At 42.1% G+C, this 15,900-nt stretch overlaps 1 protein-coding gene across 1 annotated transcript in view; it reads right to left on the bottom strand.

The window, feature by feature from the left end:
* LOC110491343 (guanine nucleotide-binding protein subunit alpha-13) overlaps positions 1 to 14,605 on the bottom strand; it is a 38,484-nt gene extending 23,879 nt beyond the window's left edge. Inside the window, exons 1-2 of the mRNA XM_021564715.2 lie at positions 14,323 to 14,605; positions 89 to 315 (exon numbers count right to left, since the gene is read on the bottom strand). Coding sequence (XP_021420390.1) covers positions 89 to 315; positions 14,323 to 14,605 — 510 coding nt within the window. The remainder of the gene's footprint in view (positions 1 to 88; positions 316 to 14,322) is intronic.
* Positions 14,606 to 15,900: the final 1,295 nt, after the last annotated feature.

Here is a 15,900-nt window from a genome sequence, read left to right as displayed (position 1 = left end):
CATTGACTGGTATTTCCAGCAATGAATAAGCTGGCAATTGAGGGATAATGGAAACCCTGGGGGGCGTGTACATTGGGTGTGTACTAACCAGTTGGAACTCCCTGCGTCTGTCGTAGGCCTGTTGTATTCCGCTGTCGGCCCACAGGACCTGGATGGAGGGAAGGTACTTGAGAAACACGCTCGTCTCTACCTGGCCGTTCGCCATCATCACAGACCGTGTGTCGAATGACATCACATTGTCTCCGTGCACCTGGTTGTCAGGGGAACCCCAGGGGATGTGAAGCTTCTCCCGTGCGTCCACCAACACACGCACACCTGAAGAGGACAGATAAAGTTGATAGTTAACAACAACGACCATACACAGAAACTCTGACGGGGGTCGATAATATTTTGTTACGTTACAGCCTTTTTCTACAATGGATAAAAAATATTCCCCCCCTTCAGTCTACACACAATAACAAAAACAGGTCTTTAGAAATGTTTGCAAATTTATCAAGGATCTCTCTGAACTTCGCTCTGTTCATCTTTCCCCTCGATCCTGACTAGTCTCCCAGTCCCTGCAACTGAAAAACAACCCCACATCATGATACTGCCACCACCATGCTTCAACGTAGGGATGGTTCCAGGTTTCTTCCAGACGTTACGCTTAGCATTCAGACCACCGTGTTCTTGGTCACCTCCCTTACCAAGGCCCTTCTCCCCCGATTGCTCAGTTTGGCCAGGCAGCCAGCTCTAGGAAGAGTCTTGGTGGTTCCAAACTTATTCCATTTAGGAATGATGGAGGCCACTGCGTTCTTGGGGACCTTCAATGCTGCAGACATTTTTTGGTAGCCTTCCCCAGATCTGTGCCTCGACACAGTTTTGTCTCGGAGTTCTCGGACTTCATGGCTAGGTTTTTGCTTGAATTTTTTTTTAAATAATAAAATGGGCAAATGTTGCACAATCCAAGTGTGGAAAGCTCTTAGAGACTTACCCAGAAAGACTCACAGCTATAATCACTGCCAAAAGGTGCATTTACAAAGTATTGACACGGGTGTAAATACTTATGTAAATTAGATACAGTGCCTTGCGAAAGTATTCGGCCCCCTTGAACTTTGCGACCTTTTGCCAAATTTCAGGCTTCAAACAAAGATATAAAACTGTATTTTTTTGTGAAGAATCAGCAACAAGTGGGACACAATCATGAAGTGGAACGACATTTTTTGGATATTTCAAACTTTTTTAACAAATCATAAACTGAAAAATTGGGCGTGCAAAATTATTCAGCCCCCTTAAGTTAATACTTTGTAGCGCCACCTTTTGCTGCGATTACAGCTGTAAGTCGCTTGGGGTATGTCTCTATCAGTTTTGCACCATTTGAACCATTCCATTGTAGATTTTGCTTTATGTTTTGGATCATTGTCTTGTTGGAAGACAAATCTCCATCCCAGTCTCAGGTCTTTTGCAGACTCCATCAGGGTTTCTTCCAGAATGGTCCTGTATTTGGCTCCATCCATCTTCCCATCAATTTTAACCATCTTCCCTGTCCCTGCTGAAGAAAAGCAGGCCCAAACCATGATGCTGCCACCACCATGTTTGACAGTGGGGATGGTGTGTTCAGCTGTGTTGCTTTTACGCCAAACATAACGTTTTGCATTGTTGCCAAAAAGTTCAATTTTGGTTTCATCTGACCAGAGCACCTTCTTCCACATGTTTGGTGTGTCTCCCAGGTGGCTTGTGGCAAACTTTAAACAACACTTTTTATGGATATCTTTAAGAAATGGCTTTCTTCTTGCCACTCTTCCATAAAGGCCAGATTTGTGCAATATACGACTGATTGTTGTCCTATGGACAGAGTCTCCCACCTCAGCTGTAGATCTCTTCAGTTCATCCAGAGTGATCATGGGCCTCTTGGCTGCATCTCTGATCAGTCTTCTCCTTGTATGAGCTGAAAGTTTAGAGGGACGGCCAGGTCTTGGTAGATTTGCAGTGGTCTGATACTCCTTCCATTTCAATATTATCGCTTGCACAGTGCTCCTTGGGATGTTTAAAGCTTGGGAAATATTTTTGTATCCAAATCCGGCTTTAAACTTCTTCACAACAGTATCTCGGACCTGCCTGGTGTGTTCCTTGTTCTTCATGATGCTCTCTGCGCTTTTGACGGACCTCTGAGACTATCACAGTGCAGGTGCATTTATGGACTTGATTACACACAGGTGGATTGTATTTATCATCATTAGTCATTTAGGTCAACATTGGATCATTGAGATCCTCACTGAACTTCTGGAGAGAGTTTGCTGCACTGAAAGTAAAGGGGCTGAATAATTTTGCACGCCCAATTTTTCAGTGTTTGATTTGTTAAAAAAGTTTGAAATATCCAATAAATGTCGTTCCACTTCATGATTGTGTCCCACTTGTTGTTGATTCTTCACAAAAAAATACAGTTTTATATATTTATGTTTGAAGCTTGAAATGTGGCAAAAGGTCAAAGTTCAAGGGGGCCGAATACTTTCGCAAGGCACTGTATATCTGTATTTAAATTTCAATACATTTGCAAACATTTCCAAAAAACATGTTTTCACTTTGTCATTATGGCGTATTCTGTGTAGATCAGTGAGAAAATTCAGGCTGTAACTCAACAAAATGTGGGACAGTGATGTTGTTTCTACGTGCCAATTCGAAGGCAAGTTCTCTGCATTTGAGGCTACTAAACTGGTCCGCAAAATTCTTGATATGTTTATCAAGTTCAGACTCCATGTTATCAGATAAGTTACAGGACTGTTTTGCTAGCACAGACTGGAATAAGTTCTGGGATTCTTCCGATGGCATTGAGGAGTACACCACATCAGTCACTGGCTTCATCAATAAGTGCATCGATGACGTTGTCCTCACAGTGACTAAGTACATACCCCAACCAGAAGCCATGGATTTACAGGCAACATCCGCAATGAGCTGAAGGGTAGAGCTGCCGCTTTCAAGGAGCGGGGCTCTAACCCGGAAGCTTATAAGAAATCCCGCTGTACCCTCCGACGAACCATCAAACAGGCAAAGCATCAATACAGGACTAAGATCGAATCATACTACACCAGCTCTGAAGCTCGTCGGATGTGGCAGGGCTTGAAACTATTACAGACTACAAAGGGAAACACAGCTACGAGCTGCCCAGTGACACAAACCTACCAGATGAGCTAAATTACTTCTATGCTCGCTTTGAGGCAAGTAACACTGAACCATGCATGAGAGCACCAGTTGTTCCGGACGACTGTGTGACCACTCTCTCAGAAGTCGATGTGAGTAAGACCTTTAAACAGGTCAACATTCACAAGGCTGCAGGATTACCAGGACGTGTATTCCGAGCATGCGCTGACCAACTGGCAAGTGTCTTCACTGACATTTTCAACCTCTCCCTGTCTGAGTCTGTAATACCAATGTTTCAAGCAGACCACCATAGTCCCTGTGCCCAAGAACACTAAGGTAACCTGCCTAAATGACTACCGACTCACGTCTGTAGCCATGAAGTGCTTTGAAAGGCTGGTCATGGCTCACATCAACACCATTATCCCAGAAACCCTAGACCCACTAATTTGCATACCGCCCCAACAGATCCCCAGATGATGCACTCTATTGCAATCCACACTGCCCTTTCCCACCTGGACAAAAAGAACACCTATGTGAGAATGATATTCACTGACTACAGCTCAGCGTTCAACACTATAGTGCCCTGAAAGCTCATCACTAAGCTAAGGACCCTGGGACTAAACACCATGCCTCTGCAACTGGATCCTGAACTTCCTGATGGGCTGACCCCAGGTGGTAAGGGTAGGGAACAACACATCCACCACGCTAATCCTCAACATGGGGCCTCTCAGGGGTGCATGCTCAGTCCCCTCCTTTACTCCCTGTTCACTCATGACTGCATGGCCAGGCATGACTCCAACACCATCATCGAGTTTGCTGATGACAACAGTGGTAGAGCTGATCACCAACCACGATGAGACAGCCTATAGGGAGGTCATAGACCTGGCCGTGTGGTGCCAGGACAACAACCTCTCCCTTAACATGATCAAGACAAATGAGATGATTGTGGACTACAGGAAAAGGAAGACCAAGCACGCCCCCATTCTCATCGACGGGGCTGTAGTGGAACAGGTTGAAAGCTTCAAGTTCCTTGATGTCCACGTCACCAACAAACTATCATGGTCCAAATACACTAAGACAGTTGTGAAGAGGACATGACAAAGCCTATTCCCCCTCAGGAGACTGAAGAGATTTGGCATGGGTCCTCAGATCCTCAAAAGGTTCTACAGCCGCACCATCGAGAGCATCCTGACTGGTTGCATCACTGCCTGGTATGACAACTGCTCGGCCTCCAACTGCAAGGCACTACAGAGGGTAGTGCGTACGGCCCAGTACTTCACTAGGGCCAAGCTTCCTGCCATCTAGGACCTCTACACCAGGCAGTGTCAGAGGAAGGCCCTAAAAATGGTCAAAGACTCCAGTCAACATAGTCATAGACTGTTCTCTCTGCTACCGCACGGCAAGCGGTACCGGAGCGCCAAGTCTAGGTCCAAAAGGCTTAACAGCTTCTACCTCCAAGCCGTAAGACCCCTGAACAGCTAATCAAAGGGCTACCCAGACCCCTCTTTTACACTGCTGCCCCTCTCTGTTTATAATCTATACATAGTCACTTTGACTCTACCTACATGTACATGTTACCTCAACTAACAGGTGCCCCTGCACATTGACTCTGTACCGGTACCCCCTGTATATAGCCTCGCGCTTATTTCACTACTGCTGTTTAATTATTTGTTACATTTATTTTATTTTTTACTTAACACTTATTTTAATTTTTTTCCTTAAAACTTCTTAAAGCATTCTTGGTTAAGGGCTTGTATAAGCATTTCACTGTAAGGTCTACTACACCTGTTGTTTTCGGCACGTGACAAATAAAATTGGATTGAAAACCTGGTTTTCCTCTGCTACTCTGTCATTGCCTCTATCAAGCTCAGACTCCATGTCATCAGATAAGATCTGGTGTTCCTCTGCTACTCATCACAGCCTCACTTTATACAGCTCAGACTCCATGTCATCAGATAAGACCTTGTGTTCCTCTGCTACTCATCACAGCCTCTCTTTATACAGTTCAGACTCCATGTCATCAGATAAGACCTGGTGTTCCTCTGCTACTCATCACAGCCTCTCTTTATACAGCTCAGACTCCATGTCATCAGATAAGTCCTGGTGTTCCTCTGCTACTCATCACAGCCTCTCTTTATACAGCTCAGACTCCATGTCATCAGATAAGACCTGGTGTTCCTCTGCTACTCATCACAGCCTCTCTTTATACAGCTTAGACTCCATGTCAATCAGATAAGACCTGGTGTTCCTCTGCTACTCATCACAGCCTCTCTTTATACAGCTCAGACTCCATGTCATCAGATAAGACCTGGTGTTCCTCTGCTACTCATCACAGCCTCTCTTTATACAGCTCAGACTCCATGTCCTCAGATAGGACCTTGTGTTCCTCTGCTACTCATCACAGCCTCTCTTTATACAGCTCAGACTCCATGTCAATCAGATAAGACCTGGTGTTCCTCTGCTACTCATCACAGCCTCTCTTTATACAGCTCAGACTCCATGTCATCAGATAAGACCTGGTGTTCCTCTGCTACTCATCACAGCCTCTCTTTATACAGCTCATACTCCATGTCATCAGATAAGACCTGGTGTTCCTCTGCTACTCATCACAGCCTCTCTTTATACAGCTCAGACTCCATGTCATCAGATAAGACCTGGTGTTCCTCTGCTACTCATCACAGCCTCTCTTTATACAGCTCAGACTCCATGTCCTCAGATAGGACCTTGTGTTCCTCTGCTACTCATCACAGCCTCACTTTATACAGCTCAGACTCCATGTCATCAGATAAGACCTGGTGTTCCTCTGCTACTCATCACAGCCTCTCTTTATACAGCTCAGACTCCATGTCATCAGATAAGACCTGGTGTTCCTCTGCTACTCATCACAGCCTCTATTTATACAGCTCAGACTCCATGTCATCAGATAAGACCTGGTGTTCCTCTGCTACTCATCACAGCCTCTCTTTATACAGCTCAGACTCCATGTCATCAGATAAGACCTGGCCTCTCTTCCAAACAGGTACATGTTTGTTTTCTGTACCTCTCCAGTGTCATTCAGTCTATTTGTTCATCCCTTGCTGCTGCTCCAATGGACTTCTTCCCTTCTCTCACTTCCTTGGCTGCTCTTTCAAGAACCTCAAGGGGGATAAACCCCTGTTTATTTTACGTTTGTATACACAGGGCATAATGATGCCTGCTCTGTAACAGTAAAAATGTACATATGTATACATAAAAAAAAATAAACAACTATTGCACTATGCACACACTGGCCTCTACCCACACACAGTACATACCTTGCCACCACAACACACACTTTTTTTGCACCAACCCTCCTGCATTGACTATCCACACACACACACACGCATACTGACGACACACACAACATACGCTTCTGCTACGGTCTATTATCTATCCTGTTGCCGAGTCACTTTAACCCTACCTATATGTACATAGCTACCTCAATTACCTCGTAACGCTGCCCATCGACTTGGTACTGTTAATCCCTGTATATAGACGTTATTTTTTTATTAGTTATTCACTGTGTCACTATTTCTATTTATTTTCTCTCTACATTGTTGTAAAAGGACCTGCAAGTAAGCATTTCACTGCTAGTCTACACCTGTTGAAATGCCAGTGGCACAACTTACCCCATGGTCATGATCACAACTTACCCCAAGGCAAACATTTTGACTATATTAACCCACACAGCTACAAAGATGCACTTTCAAGCTAGGTTTGGGTTTGTCGTATTGTAGCTTATAGAGACCCCAACTGATGTATAAAACAAATCTTCAAAAAACGATCTACTTTGGTTTAGATAAATTCATTTATTGTAATTATAGAAATCATTATGCTTTTGACTTTGTGAAAAATAGTTATTTGGACGTAACTTGCGTACTAACTTTCCCATGTGGTTTCTTCCTTCACAGACTCCTTGAAATTACCTCTTCCTAAATATTTGGTTACAAGATTAATTTTGTTTAAAAAAAAAACGGATTGTTTGGATCCTCATTGGACGAGCAGCATTCCAAGCTGCTCTGTATTGGCCGTCAGAAACACACTTATGCCCGCTAACAATTCTATCAGAATATGATGTTCATGTTGCTGACCCAATCATCTGTTGTATTGATCTTAACTCGCCCATTATTATTTCACCTCTTCTCCAGCATTTGGTTTGGTACAGCGGTGGTTTGTTTGCTGTCTGCCTACATTTACTCTCTGCTACCATTTCTGTCAAGCCATCTACACATACAGTTTGATGCATACGTTCCATAAATCCAAAGTATGCCTCTGTCATGATGTTGGCCTGGGGGGGGTAGGTTTATGACAGTCATAAATACCTCTTCCCCACTTTTTCCTCTCTCTACCCTACTGATGTGACATTTGAAAACCCCTTGGTTAACATAGAGATTCTGGGAACATCAGAAGGTCGGGGGGAATTAACTGGTAATCCGACCAATATAACATATGCGGTGGAACTTAATGAATATGATGTCAGTTTGGTTGTCATCTGGGACATTCTCATAAATGATAAGATGACAAACTCTACAGTGGAAAGTCTGCACATTGTAGTTATCGGAATCACATGGAATTGTTGTTCAATTTAAATGTTTGAATATAAAATTATTGGTGAAGAGATTAAATGTAATTTTAGCTTCCAAATGAGAGATTTGGGTTTTCATATGGTTAGAGCTCTGCTCAACCACCAACCTACCGAAGCGCAGCTCAGAGTAAATATTTATTGCATTTTCCTTTTCCAAATGGACAGTAATTTAGAATGCATAAGATACTGTATTTACGATAGCACAGCTTCTCCCGGTCCCTCAGTCTTCCCGCTCTTTCACTTAAACCCAGACCCTTTTCTTTTGTGTAACAAGCTGTCATATCTGTTCCGCCTGCTAGGGACGGTTTCCTTTATGACGTCATTTGTAATCACGGTATAATTCATTCTGCGTATGTGTAATTCTGTGTGATTAGTTAGGTATTTAGTAAATAAATAATTAAACCCAATTTTGTATTGCTGATTCAACTTGTTAGCCAGGGTTCGTGCAGATAACCAAGAATTTACAACTTTCAGATGAGACTGAATTAAGGTGACGATTAATATTGACTGCTATTGATGTAAAATATTACTAGGTCTTTAAGAGTTTATTCGGAAGATAACAGCTCTATAAATATTATTTTGTGGTGCCCTGACTCTCTAGTTAATTACATTTACATGATTAGCTCAATCAGGTAATATTAATTACGGAGAAAGGATTGTATAGAATATCACTTAATCCGGCATAGCCAAAGATACGACACACCACACAGAACACACTGAAACTGCCTCTGCAATGCAATACTTACAAGGCAAACGTAGCATTCCAATGCCTCGATCACGCCTACAGATCACCCAGTAGGGGTGATCAAGGCGTAAGACACGTGAGGCAGTGCTGCATCACGAATACTGTCGCAGGTAAACCGTTTGACAATGCCTTTTACCTGTGACTGTATTCATGATACAACACTGCCTTGATTGCCTTACTGCTTAAGTATGGTTTCTTAGAAACAAGGGGTGGCTCAACTTAACTCTCGTGCTGATATATTGGCTCGTTGAACCATGTCGCGAGCCGTAGTTTAAAAACTCAGTGGATAGTACCAGTCGGTATTGAACCATGTCGCATGCCGTAGCTTAAAAACCAGTTGGTATTAAATACACTGAACAAAAATAAACATGTAAATTGTTGGTCCCATTTTTCATGAGCTGAAATAAAAGATCCTAGAAATGTTCCATACACACAAAAATCTTTTCTCTTAGATTTTGTGCCCACATTTGTTTACATCCCTGTTAGTGAGCATTTCTCCTTAGCCAAGAGAATCCATCCACCTGACAGGTGTGGCAAATAAAGAAGCTGATAAAATAGCATGATCATTATACAGGTGCACTTTGGGCTGGGGACAAATAACCACTTTAAAATGTGCAGTTGTGTCAAAACAATGCCACAGATGTCTCAAGTTTTGAGGGAGCGTGTAATTGACATGCTGACTGCAGGAACGTCCACCAGAACTGTTGCCAGAGAACTGAATGTTAATTTCTCTACCATAAGCTGCCTCCAACATCATTTTAGAGGATTTGGCAGTACGTCCAACCAGCCTCAAAACCGTGGGTGGGCCTGGCTGCCAAGTGGGTGGGCCTATGACCTCCAAGGCACATCTATGGCTGTCCCCTGCCCAGTCACGTGAAATCCATTACTTAGAGCCCAATGACATTTAAATTGACTGATTTACTTACATGAACTGTAACTCACAAAAATATTTGTAAATGTTGCATGTTGCGTTCATATTTTTGTTCAGTATTTGTATTGATTAGGGATCCCCATTAGGTGTTGCCAAGGCAGCAGCTACTCTTTCTGGGTTCCAATAGAATGTCGTGACACGCCTGCCTTTGGGGGAAAACAACTTAACCTTTCTCAAAATGAAATTTTCTTGTCGTCTGCTTGTTAATTAGTTAATTACAAAAGTACATAAGGAAAACATGTCTAAAGATTACTTTTCAACATTGCCATTATCGTAGGGCTTCCCTCATGCCCCTTTTCATGACAGGGCTAACGTTAGTCACGTGAGTGATTGCTATCTAGGTACCGACCGGACATTAAGCTAGCCAAGACCACACAAACAAAACGGACTACACAGATACAAGAAGTGAGTGGAGTTAAAGTGCATTTGGAAAGTATTCAGACCCCTTCACTTTTTCCACATTTTGTTATGTTACAGCCTTATTCCAAAATGGATTAAATGAATGTTGTTCCTCATCAATCTACACACAATACCCCATAACAACAAAGTGAAAACAGGTTTTTTTGGTTATTATTATTATTATTAATTTTTTTACATACGTTTTCAGACCCTTTGCTACGAGCCTCGAAATTGAGCTCAGGTGCATCCTGTTTCCTTTGATCATCCTTGAGATGTTTCTACAACTTGGAGTTCACCTGTGGTAAATTCAATTGATTGGACATGATTTGAAAAAAAGCACACCCCTGTCTATATAAAGTCCCACAGTTGACAGTGCATGTCAGAGCAAAAACCAAGCCATGAGGTCAAAGGAATTGTCCGTAGAGCTCAGAGACAGGTTGTGTCAAGACACAGGTCTGGGGAAGGGTGCCAAAACATTTATGTAACATTGAAGGTCCCCAAGAACACCTCCATCATACTTAAATTGGCCTCCATCATACTTAAATGGAAGAAGTTTGTAACCACCAAGACACTTCCTAGAGCTGGCTGTCTGGCCAAACTGAGCAATGGGGAAGGGCCTTGGTCAGGGAGGTGCTCAAGAACCCGATGGTCACTGTGAAAGAGCTCTCGAGCTCCTCTGTGGAGATGGTTTTCCTTCTGAAAGGTTCTCCCATCTCTGCAGCACTCCACCAATCAGGCCTTTATGGTAGTGGCCAGATGAAAGCCACTCCTCAGTAAAAAAGGAACATGTCTGCCCACTTGGAGTTTGCCAAAAGTCACCCAACGGACTCTGACCATGAGAAACAAGATTATATGGTCTGATGATACCAAGATGGAACTCTTTTGCCTGAATACAAAGCTTCACGTCTAGAAGAAACCAGGCACCGCTCATAACTTAGCCAATACCCAGTGGTGTAAAGTACTTTAAAAAATACTTTAAAGTACTACTTAGGTAGTTTTTTTGTGTCTCTCTGTACTTTACTATTTATATGTTTGATACCTTTCACTTTACTACATTCCTAAAACAAATGATGTACTTTTTACTCCATACATTTTCCTGACATCCAAAAGTACTTGTTATATTTTGAATGGTTAGCGGGACAAGAAAATGGTCCAATTCGCACATGTATCAAGAGAACGTCCCTGGTCATCCCTACTGAGTCTGATCTGACGGATTCCCTAAACACAAATGCTTTGTTTTTAAATGATGTCCGAGTGTTGGAGTGTGACCCTGGCTATCCGTAAATAAGAAAAACAAGAAAATTGTGCTGTCTGGTTTATTTAATAAGGATTTTTTTTATTATTAGTTTATTTTTATTAATCTTTTACTTTTGATACTTAAGTACATTTAAAACAAACTACTTTTAGACTTTTACTCAAGTAGTATTTTACTGGGTGACTCACTTTTACTTCAGTCATTTTCTATTAAAAGGTATCTTTAGTTTTATTCAAGTATGAGAATTTAGTACTTTTTCCACCACTGCCAATACCATCCCTACGGTGAAGAATGGTGGAGGAAGCATCATGCTGAGGGGATGTTTTTCAGTGGCAGGGACTGGGAGACTAATCAGGATCGAGGGAAAGATGAACTGAGAAAAGTACAGAAAGATCCTTGACGAAAACCTGCTCCGGAGCACTCAGAACCTCAGACTGGGGCGAAGGTTGACCTTCCAACAGGACAACGACCCTAAGCACACAACCAAGACAACGCAGGAGTGGCTTGGGACAATTCTCAATGTTATTGAGTGGCCCAGCCTGAGTCCGGACTTGAACCCGATCGAACTGCAGAGAAGAATACTCCCCAAATACAGGTGTGCCAAGGTTGTAGCATCATACCAAGTAAAACTCTAGGCTGTAATCGGTGCCAAAGGTGCTTCAAAGATCTGAGGAAAGGGTCTGAATACTTATGTAAATGTGATATTTCCGATTTTTATTTATTTATTATAAATTAGTTCTCTCCTAAAAATCTGTTTTTGCTTTGTCATTAAGGGGTATTGGGAGTAGTTTGAATGTTTAAAAAAAATCCAGTTTAGAATAAGGCTGTAATGTAAAAAATGTAGAAAAAGTGAAGGGGTCTAAATACTTTCTGAATGCACTGTACAAACGGATAATACTAAGCGAGTTAAATGTCTTACCTGTGAAGAAATGTTTTCCACACACACAGCTACTTGTACACCAGGGTCCCCACAATTTCCCACTCAGAATAGCCTTAAGGGTCCATCAGAGTATCAAACAAGTACACATACGTACAGCAGTGTTCTAGAATATTGGACCATTGGCTTTCATACTTTACTAATTCTGAGCGCAGCTCAAGCAATTTCTCCAACTGTCAACACATTTAAATGAATAGAGGACACGCTGTTTGGGAATTGAGGGGAGGTGCACTTTCGGGCTGCGAGTCCCTCACAGATGGTAGTATCAGAGCCGCTTAGCTAGGTCACAATGGGAAGCCAAAAATCAGTCTCTCCAGGATTCCGCGATCGCATAATTCAATGCAAAAATCAACAAATCAGTGCATATTATGCGAGACCTCGCAATTTTGACGAATCCCCGTACTTACAGCGCATTAATCAAAAGCGGGTTAGTAATTTTGACCAACTACTGCACTGTTACCGTGGAAAATGGCCCAATCCAACCACGTCAACAAAGTTTTTCCCCCTGGCCTGTCAACGTATTCACTTGCAAAGATGGCTGACAGGCAGCACAAATGAACAGAAGTCAATCTCATTTGCCAACAAAAATAACAGCTAAAGACCGTGCAAAACAATTTCCAAATGTTTTACATGAAAGTGGGGAGAAATAGTTTTGCACTCCGTGCAACATTATGCTGGAACACAAGAGAAAGTTGACAATCAACAGTCACTTGGAATCAGCAAAGCACATGAGAATGTCAGAACAGTTTGCACAGCAGCGGCAGATCACCATGCCTGAAGTGGTAGCAGGGAAAACTGTGACAAGCGCTGAAAGAATCAAGGTGAGTGGCGTATTACTCAAACTTTTACTCCGCTGACCTTGGCTTTAGTAGGGTGGTCGGCACTCTGCTTTCCCCAGTCTGTCCATGGAGAGCGCTGCTCAAAGCACAGAGAAATTTGTCAGCTTTTCCGTTTTAAAATCTCTGTAAAACGTACTGTACCACAACCAACGACTCCGCAGTGGCGCAATTGATATGGAGGAGGATAGAGAGGATGAAATGGAGGATTACATTGAGATATAGGCCTAGATGAGCTAGGCCCTCGGTCACCCCCCACCTCTTATGTTCAGAAAAAGAGCTGCGTTTGTTCAAAAAAAGAAACAGCCGAAAAGATACATTTGTCTCCAATTGTTTTCATGGAAGATGAACTTGAGATAATGTCTTAAATGCAGATTGGACCCCAGGTGTTTATTTTGTCCTAGTTTAATCTTTTATACTATTTACAGATTAAGGGGGCATGCATTAAAAAAATCTATATGTTGGAAATGAGCTAGTTTCCACACATTTTTTGTTTAGAAAAATTGCTGTTCAGGAAAATAAACAAAATTGAGCACTTCAAAAGTTAATTGTTTTTGTGTTATGTATTCTGCTTAAAATCCTCCTAAAACTGAGCACAAATGACTTTATATGAAATGAACGTGAAAAAAAACATTGCAAAATGTAGGGCAGAATTTCAGAAATGCTGCTGCAAAAATCAACCATTTTTGGCCACATAAATACATGTTTTTTTAAATCACGAAATCCTAGAGGGACTGCAAAATATTGTGTCTCAGTCAGCGTCTGTTGACGCTTAAAGCCACATGGCTCTTCTCGAAGGCTGTATTTCCCTATGTGGGAGCATTCCGAACCATAGGTTGGGAATTTGACATTGGGAATTTGGCAGCTTTTCGGCATATTTTGTTATTTCTGTAGAATTAAATATGGATGACTAAGTAGGCTTTTTATTTATGTTTTACAATGGGGGGTCAATGTGGAATACCGTCTGTTTTCCCCAATTTGTGGGCGTGGTCGAGGGGAAATTCTTCTTATGACGTGAATACCGACACATAGTGGAGTACAGTGGTAAAACAATGATGTCATCCGAATTCAGACATCTTTATGCAGCTTCGCCACTGAAGAGTTGACAGCAGGAAGTAGCTTAACACTTTTTAAAAGAGGCACCCTAATGACCTTTTTGCATCACTGTGTGCATCGGATTTAACTAGTTATAACATAAAAATGGCCCTTTTACATTAAAAGCTGAGACACTCTCATACTAGCCGACAACGTTAGTCATAAACAACACTAAACTAAACTGAATGTTTAAACTGAATGTTTAATTGTAGTTCTGAAGCTAACGTTAAATCCCTAGCTAACTAATTTAGCTGCTAATTTCATCGAGCAGCTCCACGCATCCACAGAATGTAAACTTCGCCCAAAAGGTTTTTTTTAACACTCAACTTTCACTAGGGCTCGAAAGAAGAGTCCAGAATGTTAACTCGTAGCTTTTTAGTCCCGTAGACGTTCTCCCTAATTACCTTTGATAACATTGCTGTAAATTGTTGCCCGGAACTCTTCACGATCTTGCTGGTCGAAGTCCTGCCCGTGGATGATCCTCATCTGTTTGAGGAAAGTGGATTTGCCGCTCTCGCCCGCGCCCAGTAAAAGTATCTTTACTAGTCGTTCCGCGTACGTTTTGTCTCGGGAAAGACTTTTGTCAATCTCCTTAGATTTCCTCAGCTGTTCAACCTCGGTGCTGGAAAGCAGGCAAACTGGGAAGCACTGGTTTAGCACGGATCGGGTCGGCAGGAAGTCCGCCATGTTTCAACCAGCTTCATCGATACACGGGAGAGAGCTTGCTCGTTCATGTGAGGCGCGCGGAAACGCGACTACACTGTAGAAATATAATGATTCCAGTTCTGTGTACTACATGTGACACACCTCTTTCGCTAGGCAGCTCGTTCACACACAAACGCACATTATTTGTGTGACTATCAGTGTATGAGTGTTTTTATCTTGTCATGTTTTTTTGTGGACCCCAGGAAGAGTAGCTGCTGCTTCTGAAAAAGCTAATGGAGATACAAATAAACACACATAGAGGGCCAAGCCCATCTCTCTTCTACAACCAGGAAGTGTGCTTTGACAATATATTATAAACTGGGTGGTTCGAGCCCTAAATGCTGATTGGTTGACAGGTGTGGTATATCAGACCATATACCACGGGTATGACAACATGTATTTTTACTGCTCTAATTATGTTGGTAACCAGTTTATATTCACAATAAGGCACCTCGGGGGTTTGTGGTATATGGCCAATATACCACGGCTAAGGGCTGTATCCAGGCACTCCGCGTTGTGTTTTGCATGGGGGGGGATACAACCCTTAGCTGTGGTATATTAGCCATATACCACAAACCCCTGAGGTGCCTTATTGCTTAAATATACCACAGGAGGTTGGTGGCACCTTAATTGGGAGGATGGGCTCGTGGTAATGGCTGGAGCGGAATAATTAGAATAGTATCAAATACATCAAACACATAGTTTGATGCCATTCCATTCACTCCATTCCAGCCATTATTGTGAGCCGTCCAGCCCTCAGCAGCCTCCACTGTAGTATACAGTAAACAAATATTGTATATAATGCCTTTCTTGCTATGCTAAATTAATACCTTATATCATCACTTAACCATGTGATTTTGTATTTTCAATAAAACATGCAGTTTTGCACCTGATAAAACGTTTTTAAATCCTCAATTAAACCAAATGTTTTACCAAAGTTGACCAAATGAAAGAAAATAGTTGTGCCTAAAATTATAGCATTGAAATACCTTATTATTCACATCACATTAAATGCTTCATTTAACATTTAACAGAACAATTCAACACTGCCAAATTACAATCATATTTTAATCATGAAGCATGTAGACTGAGATTTATAACCCAATGTCATCACCTGGCGGTCACTGTTGCGTAAACGCAGACCGGTAACTGTTATAACGCAGTCTGTGGGTCATCACTAGCTTTTATAGCCACAAAGTCATAAACCTCGCACATTTCTACGATGTATCTTCTTAAAATTGCATTTTAAACATAACCTTGACCACACTGTTAACAAA

Source organism: Oncorhynchus mykiss, chromosome 16 (assembly GCF_013265735.2).
Source record: "Oncorhynchus mykiss isolate Arlee chromosome 16, USDA_OmykA_1.1, whole genome shotgun sequence".
NCBI lineage: Eukaryota > Metazoa > Chordata > Actinopteri > Salmoniformes > Salmonidae > Oncorhynchus > Oncorhynchus mykiss.
This window is presented reverse-complemented; position numbering and strand designations above follow the sequence as displayed.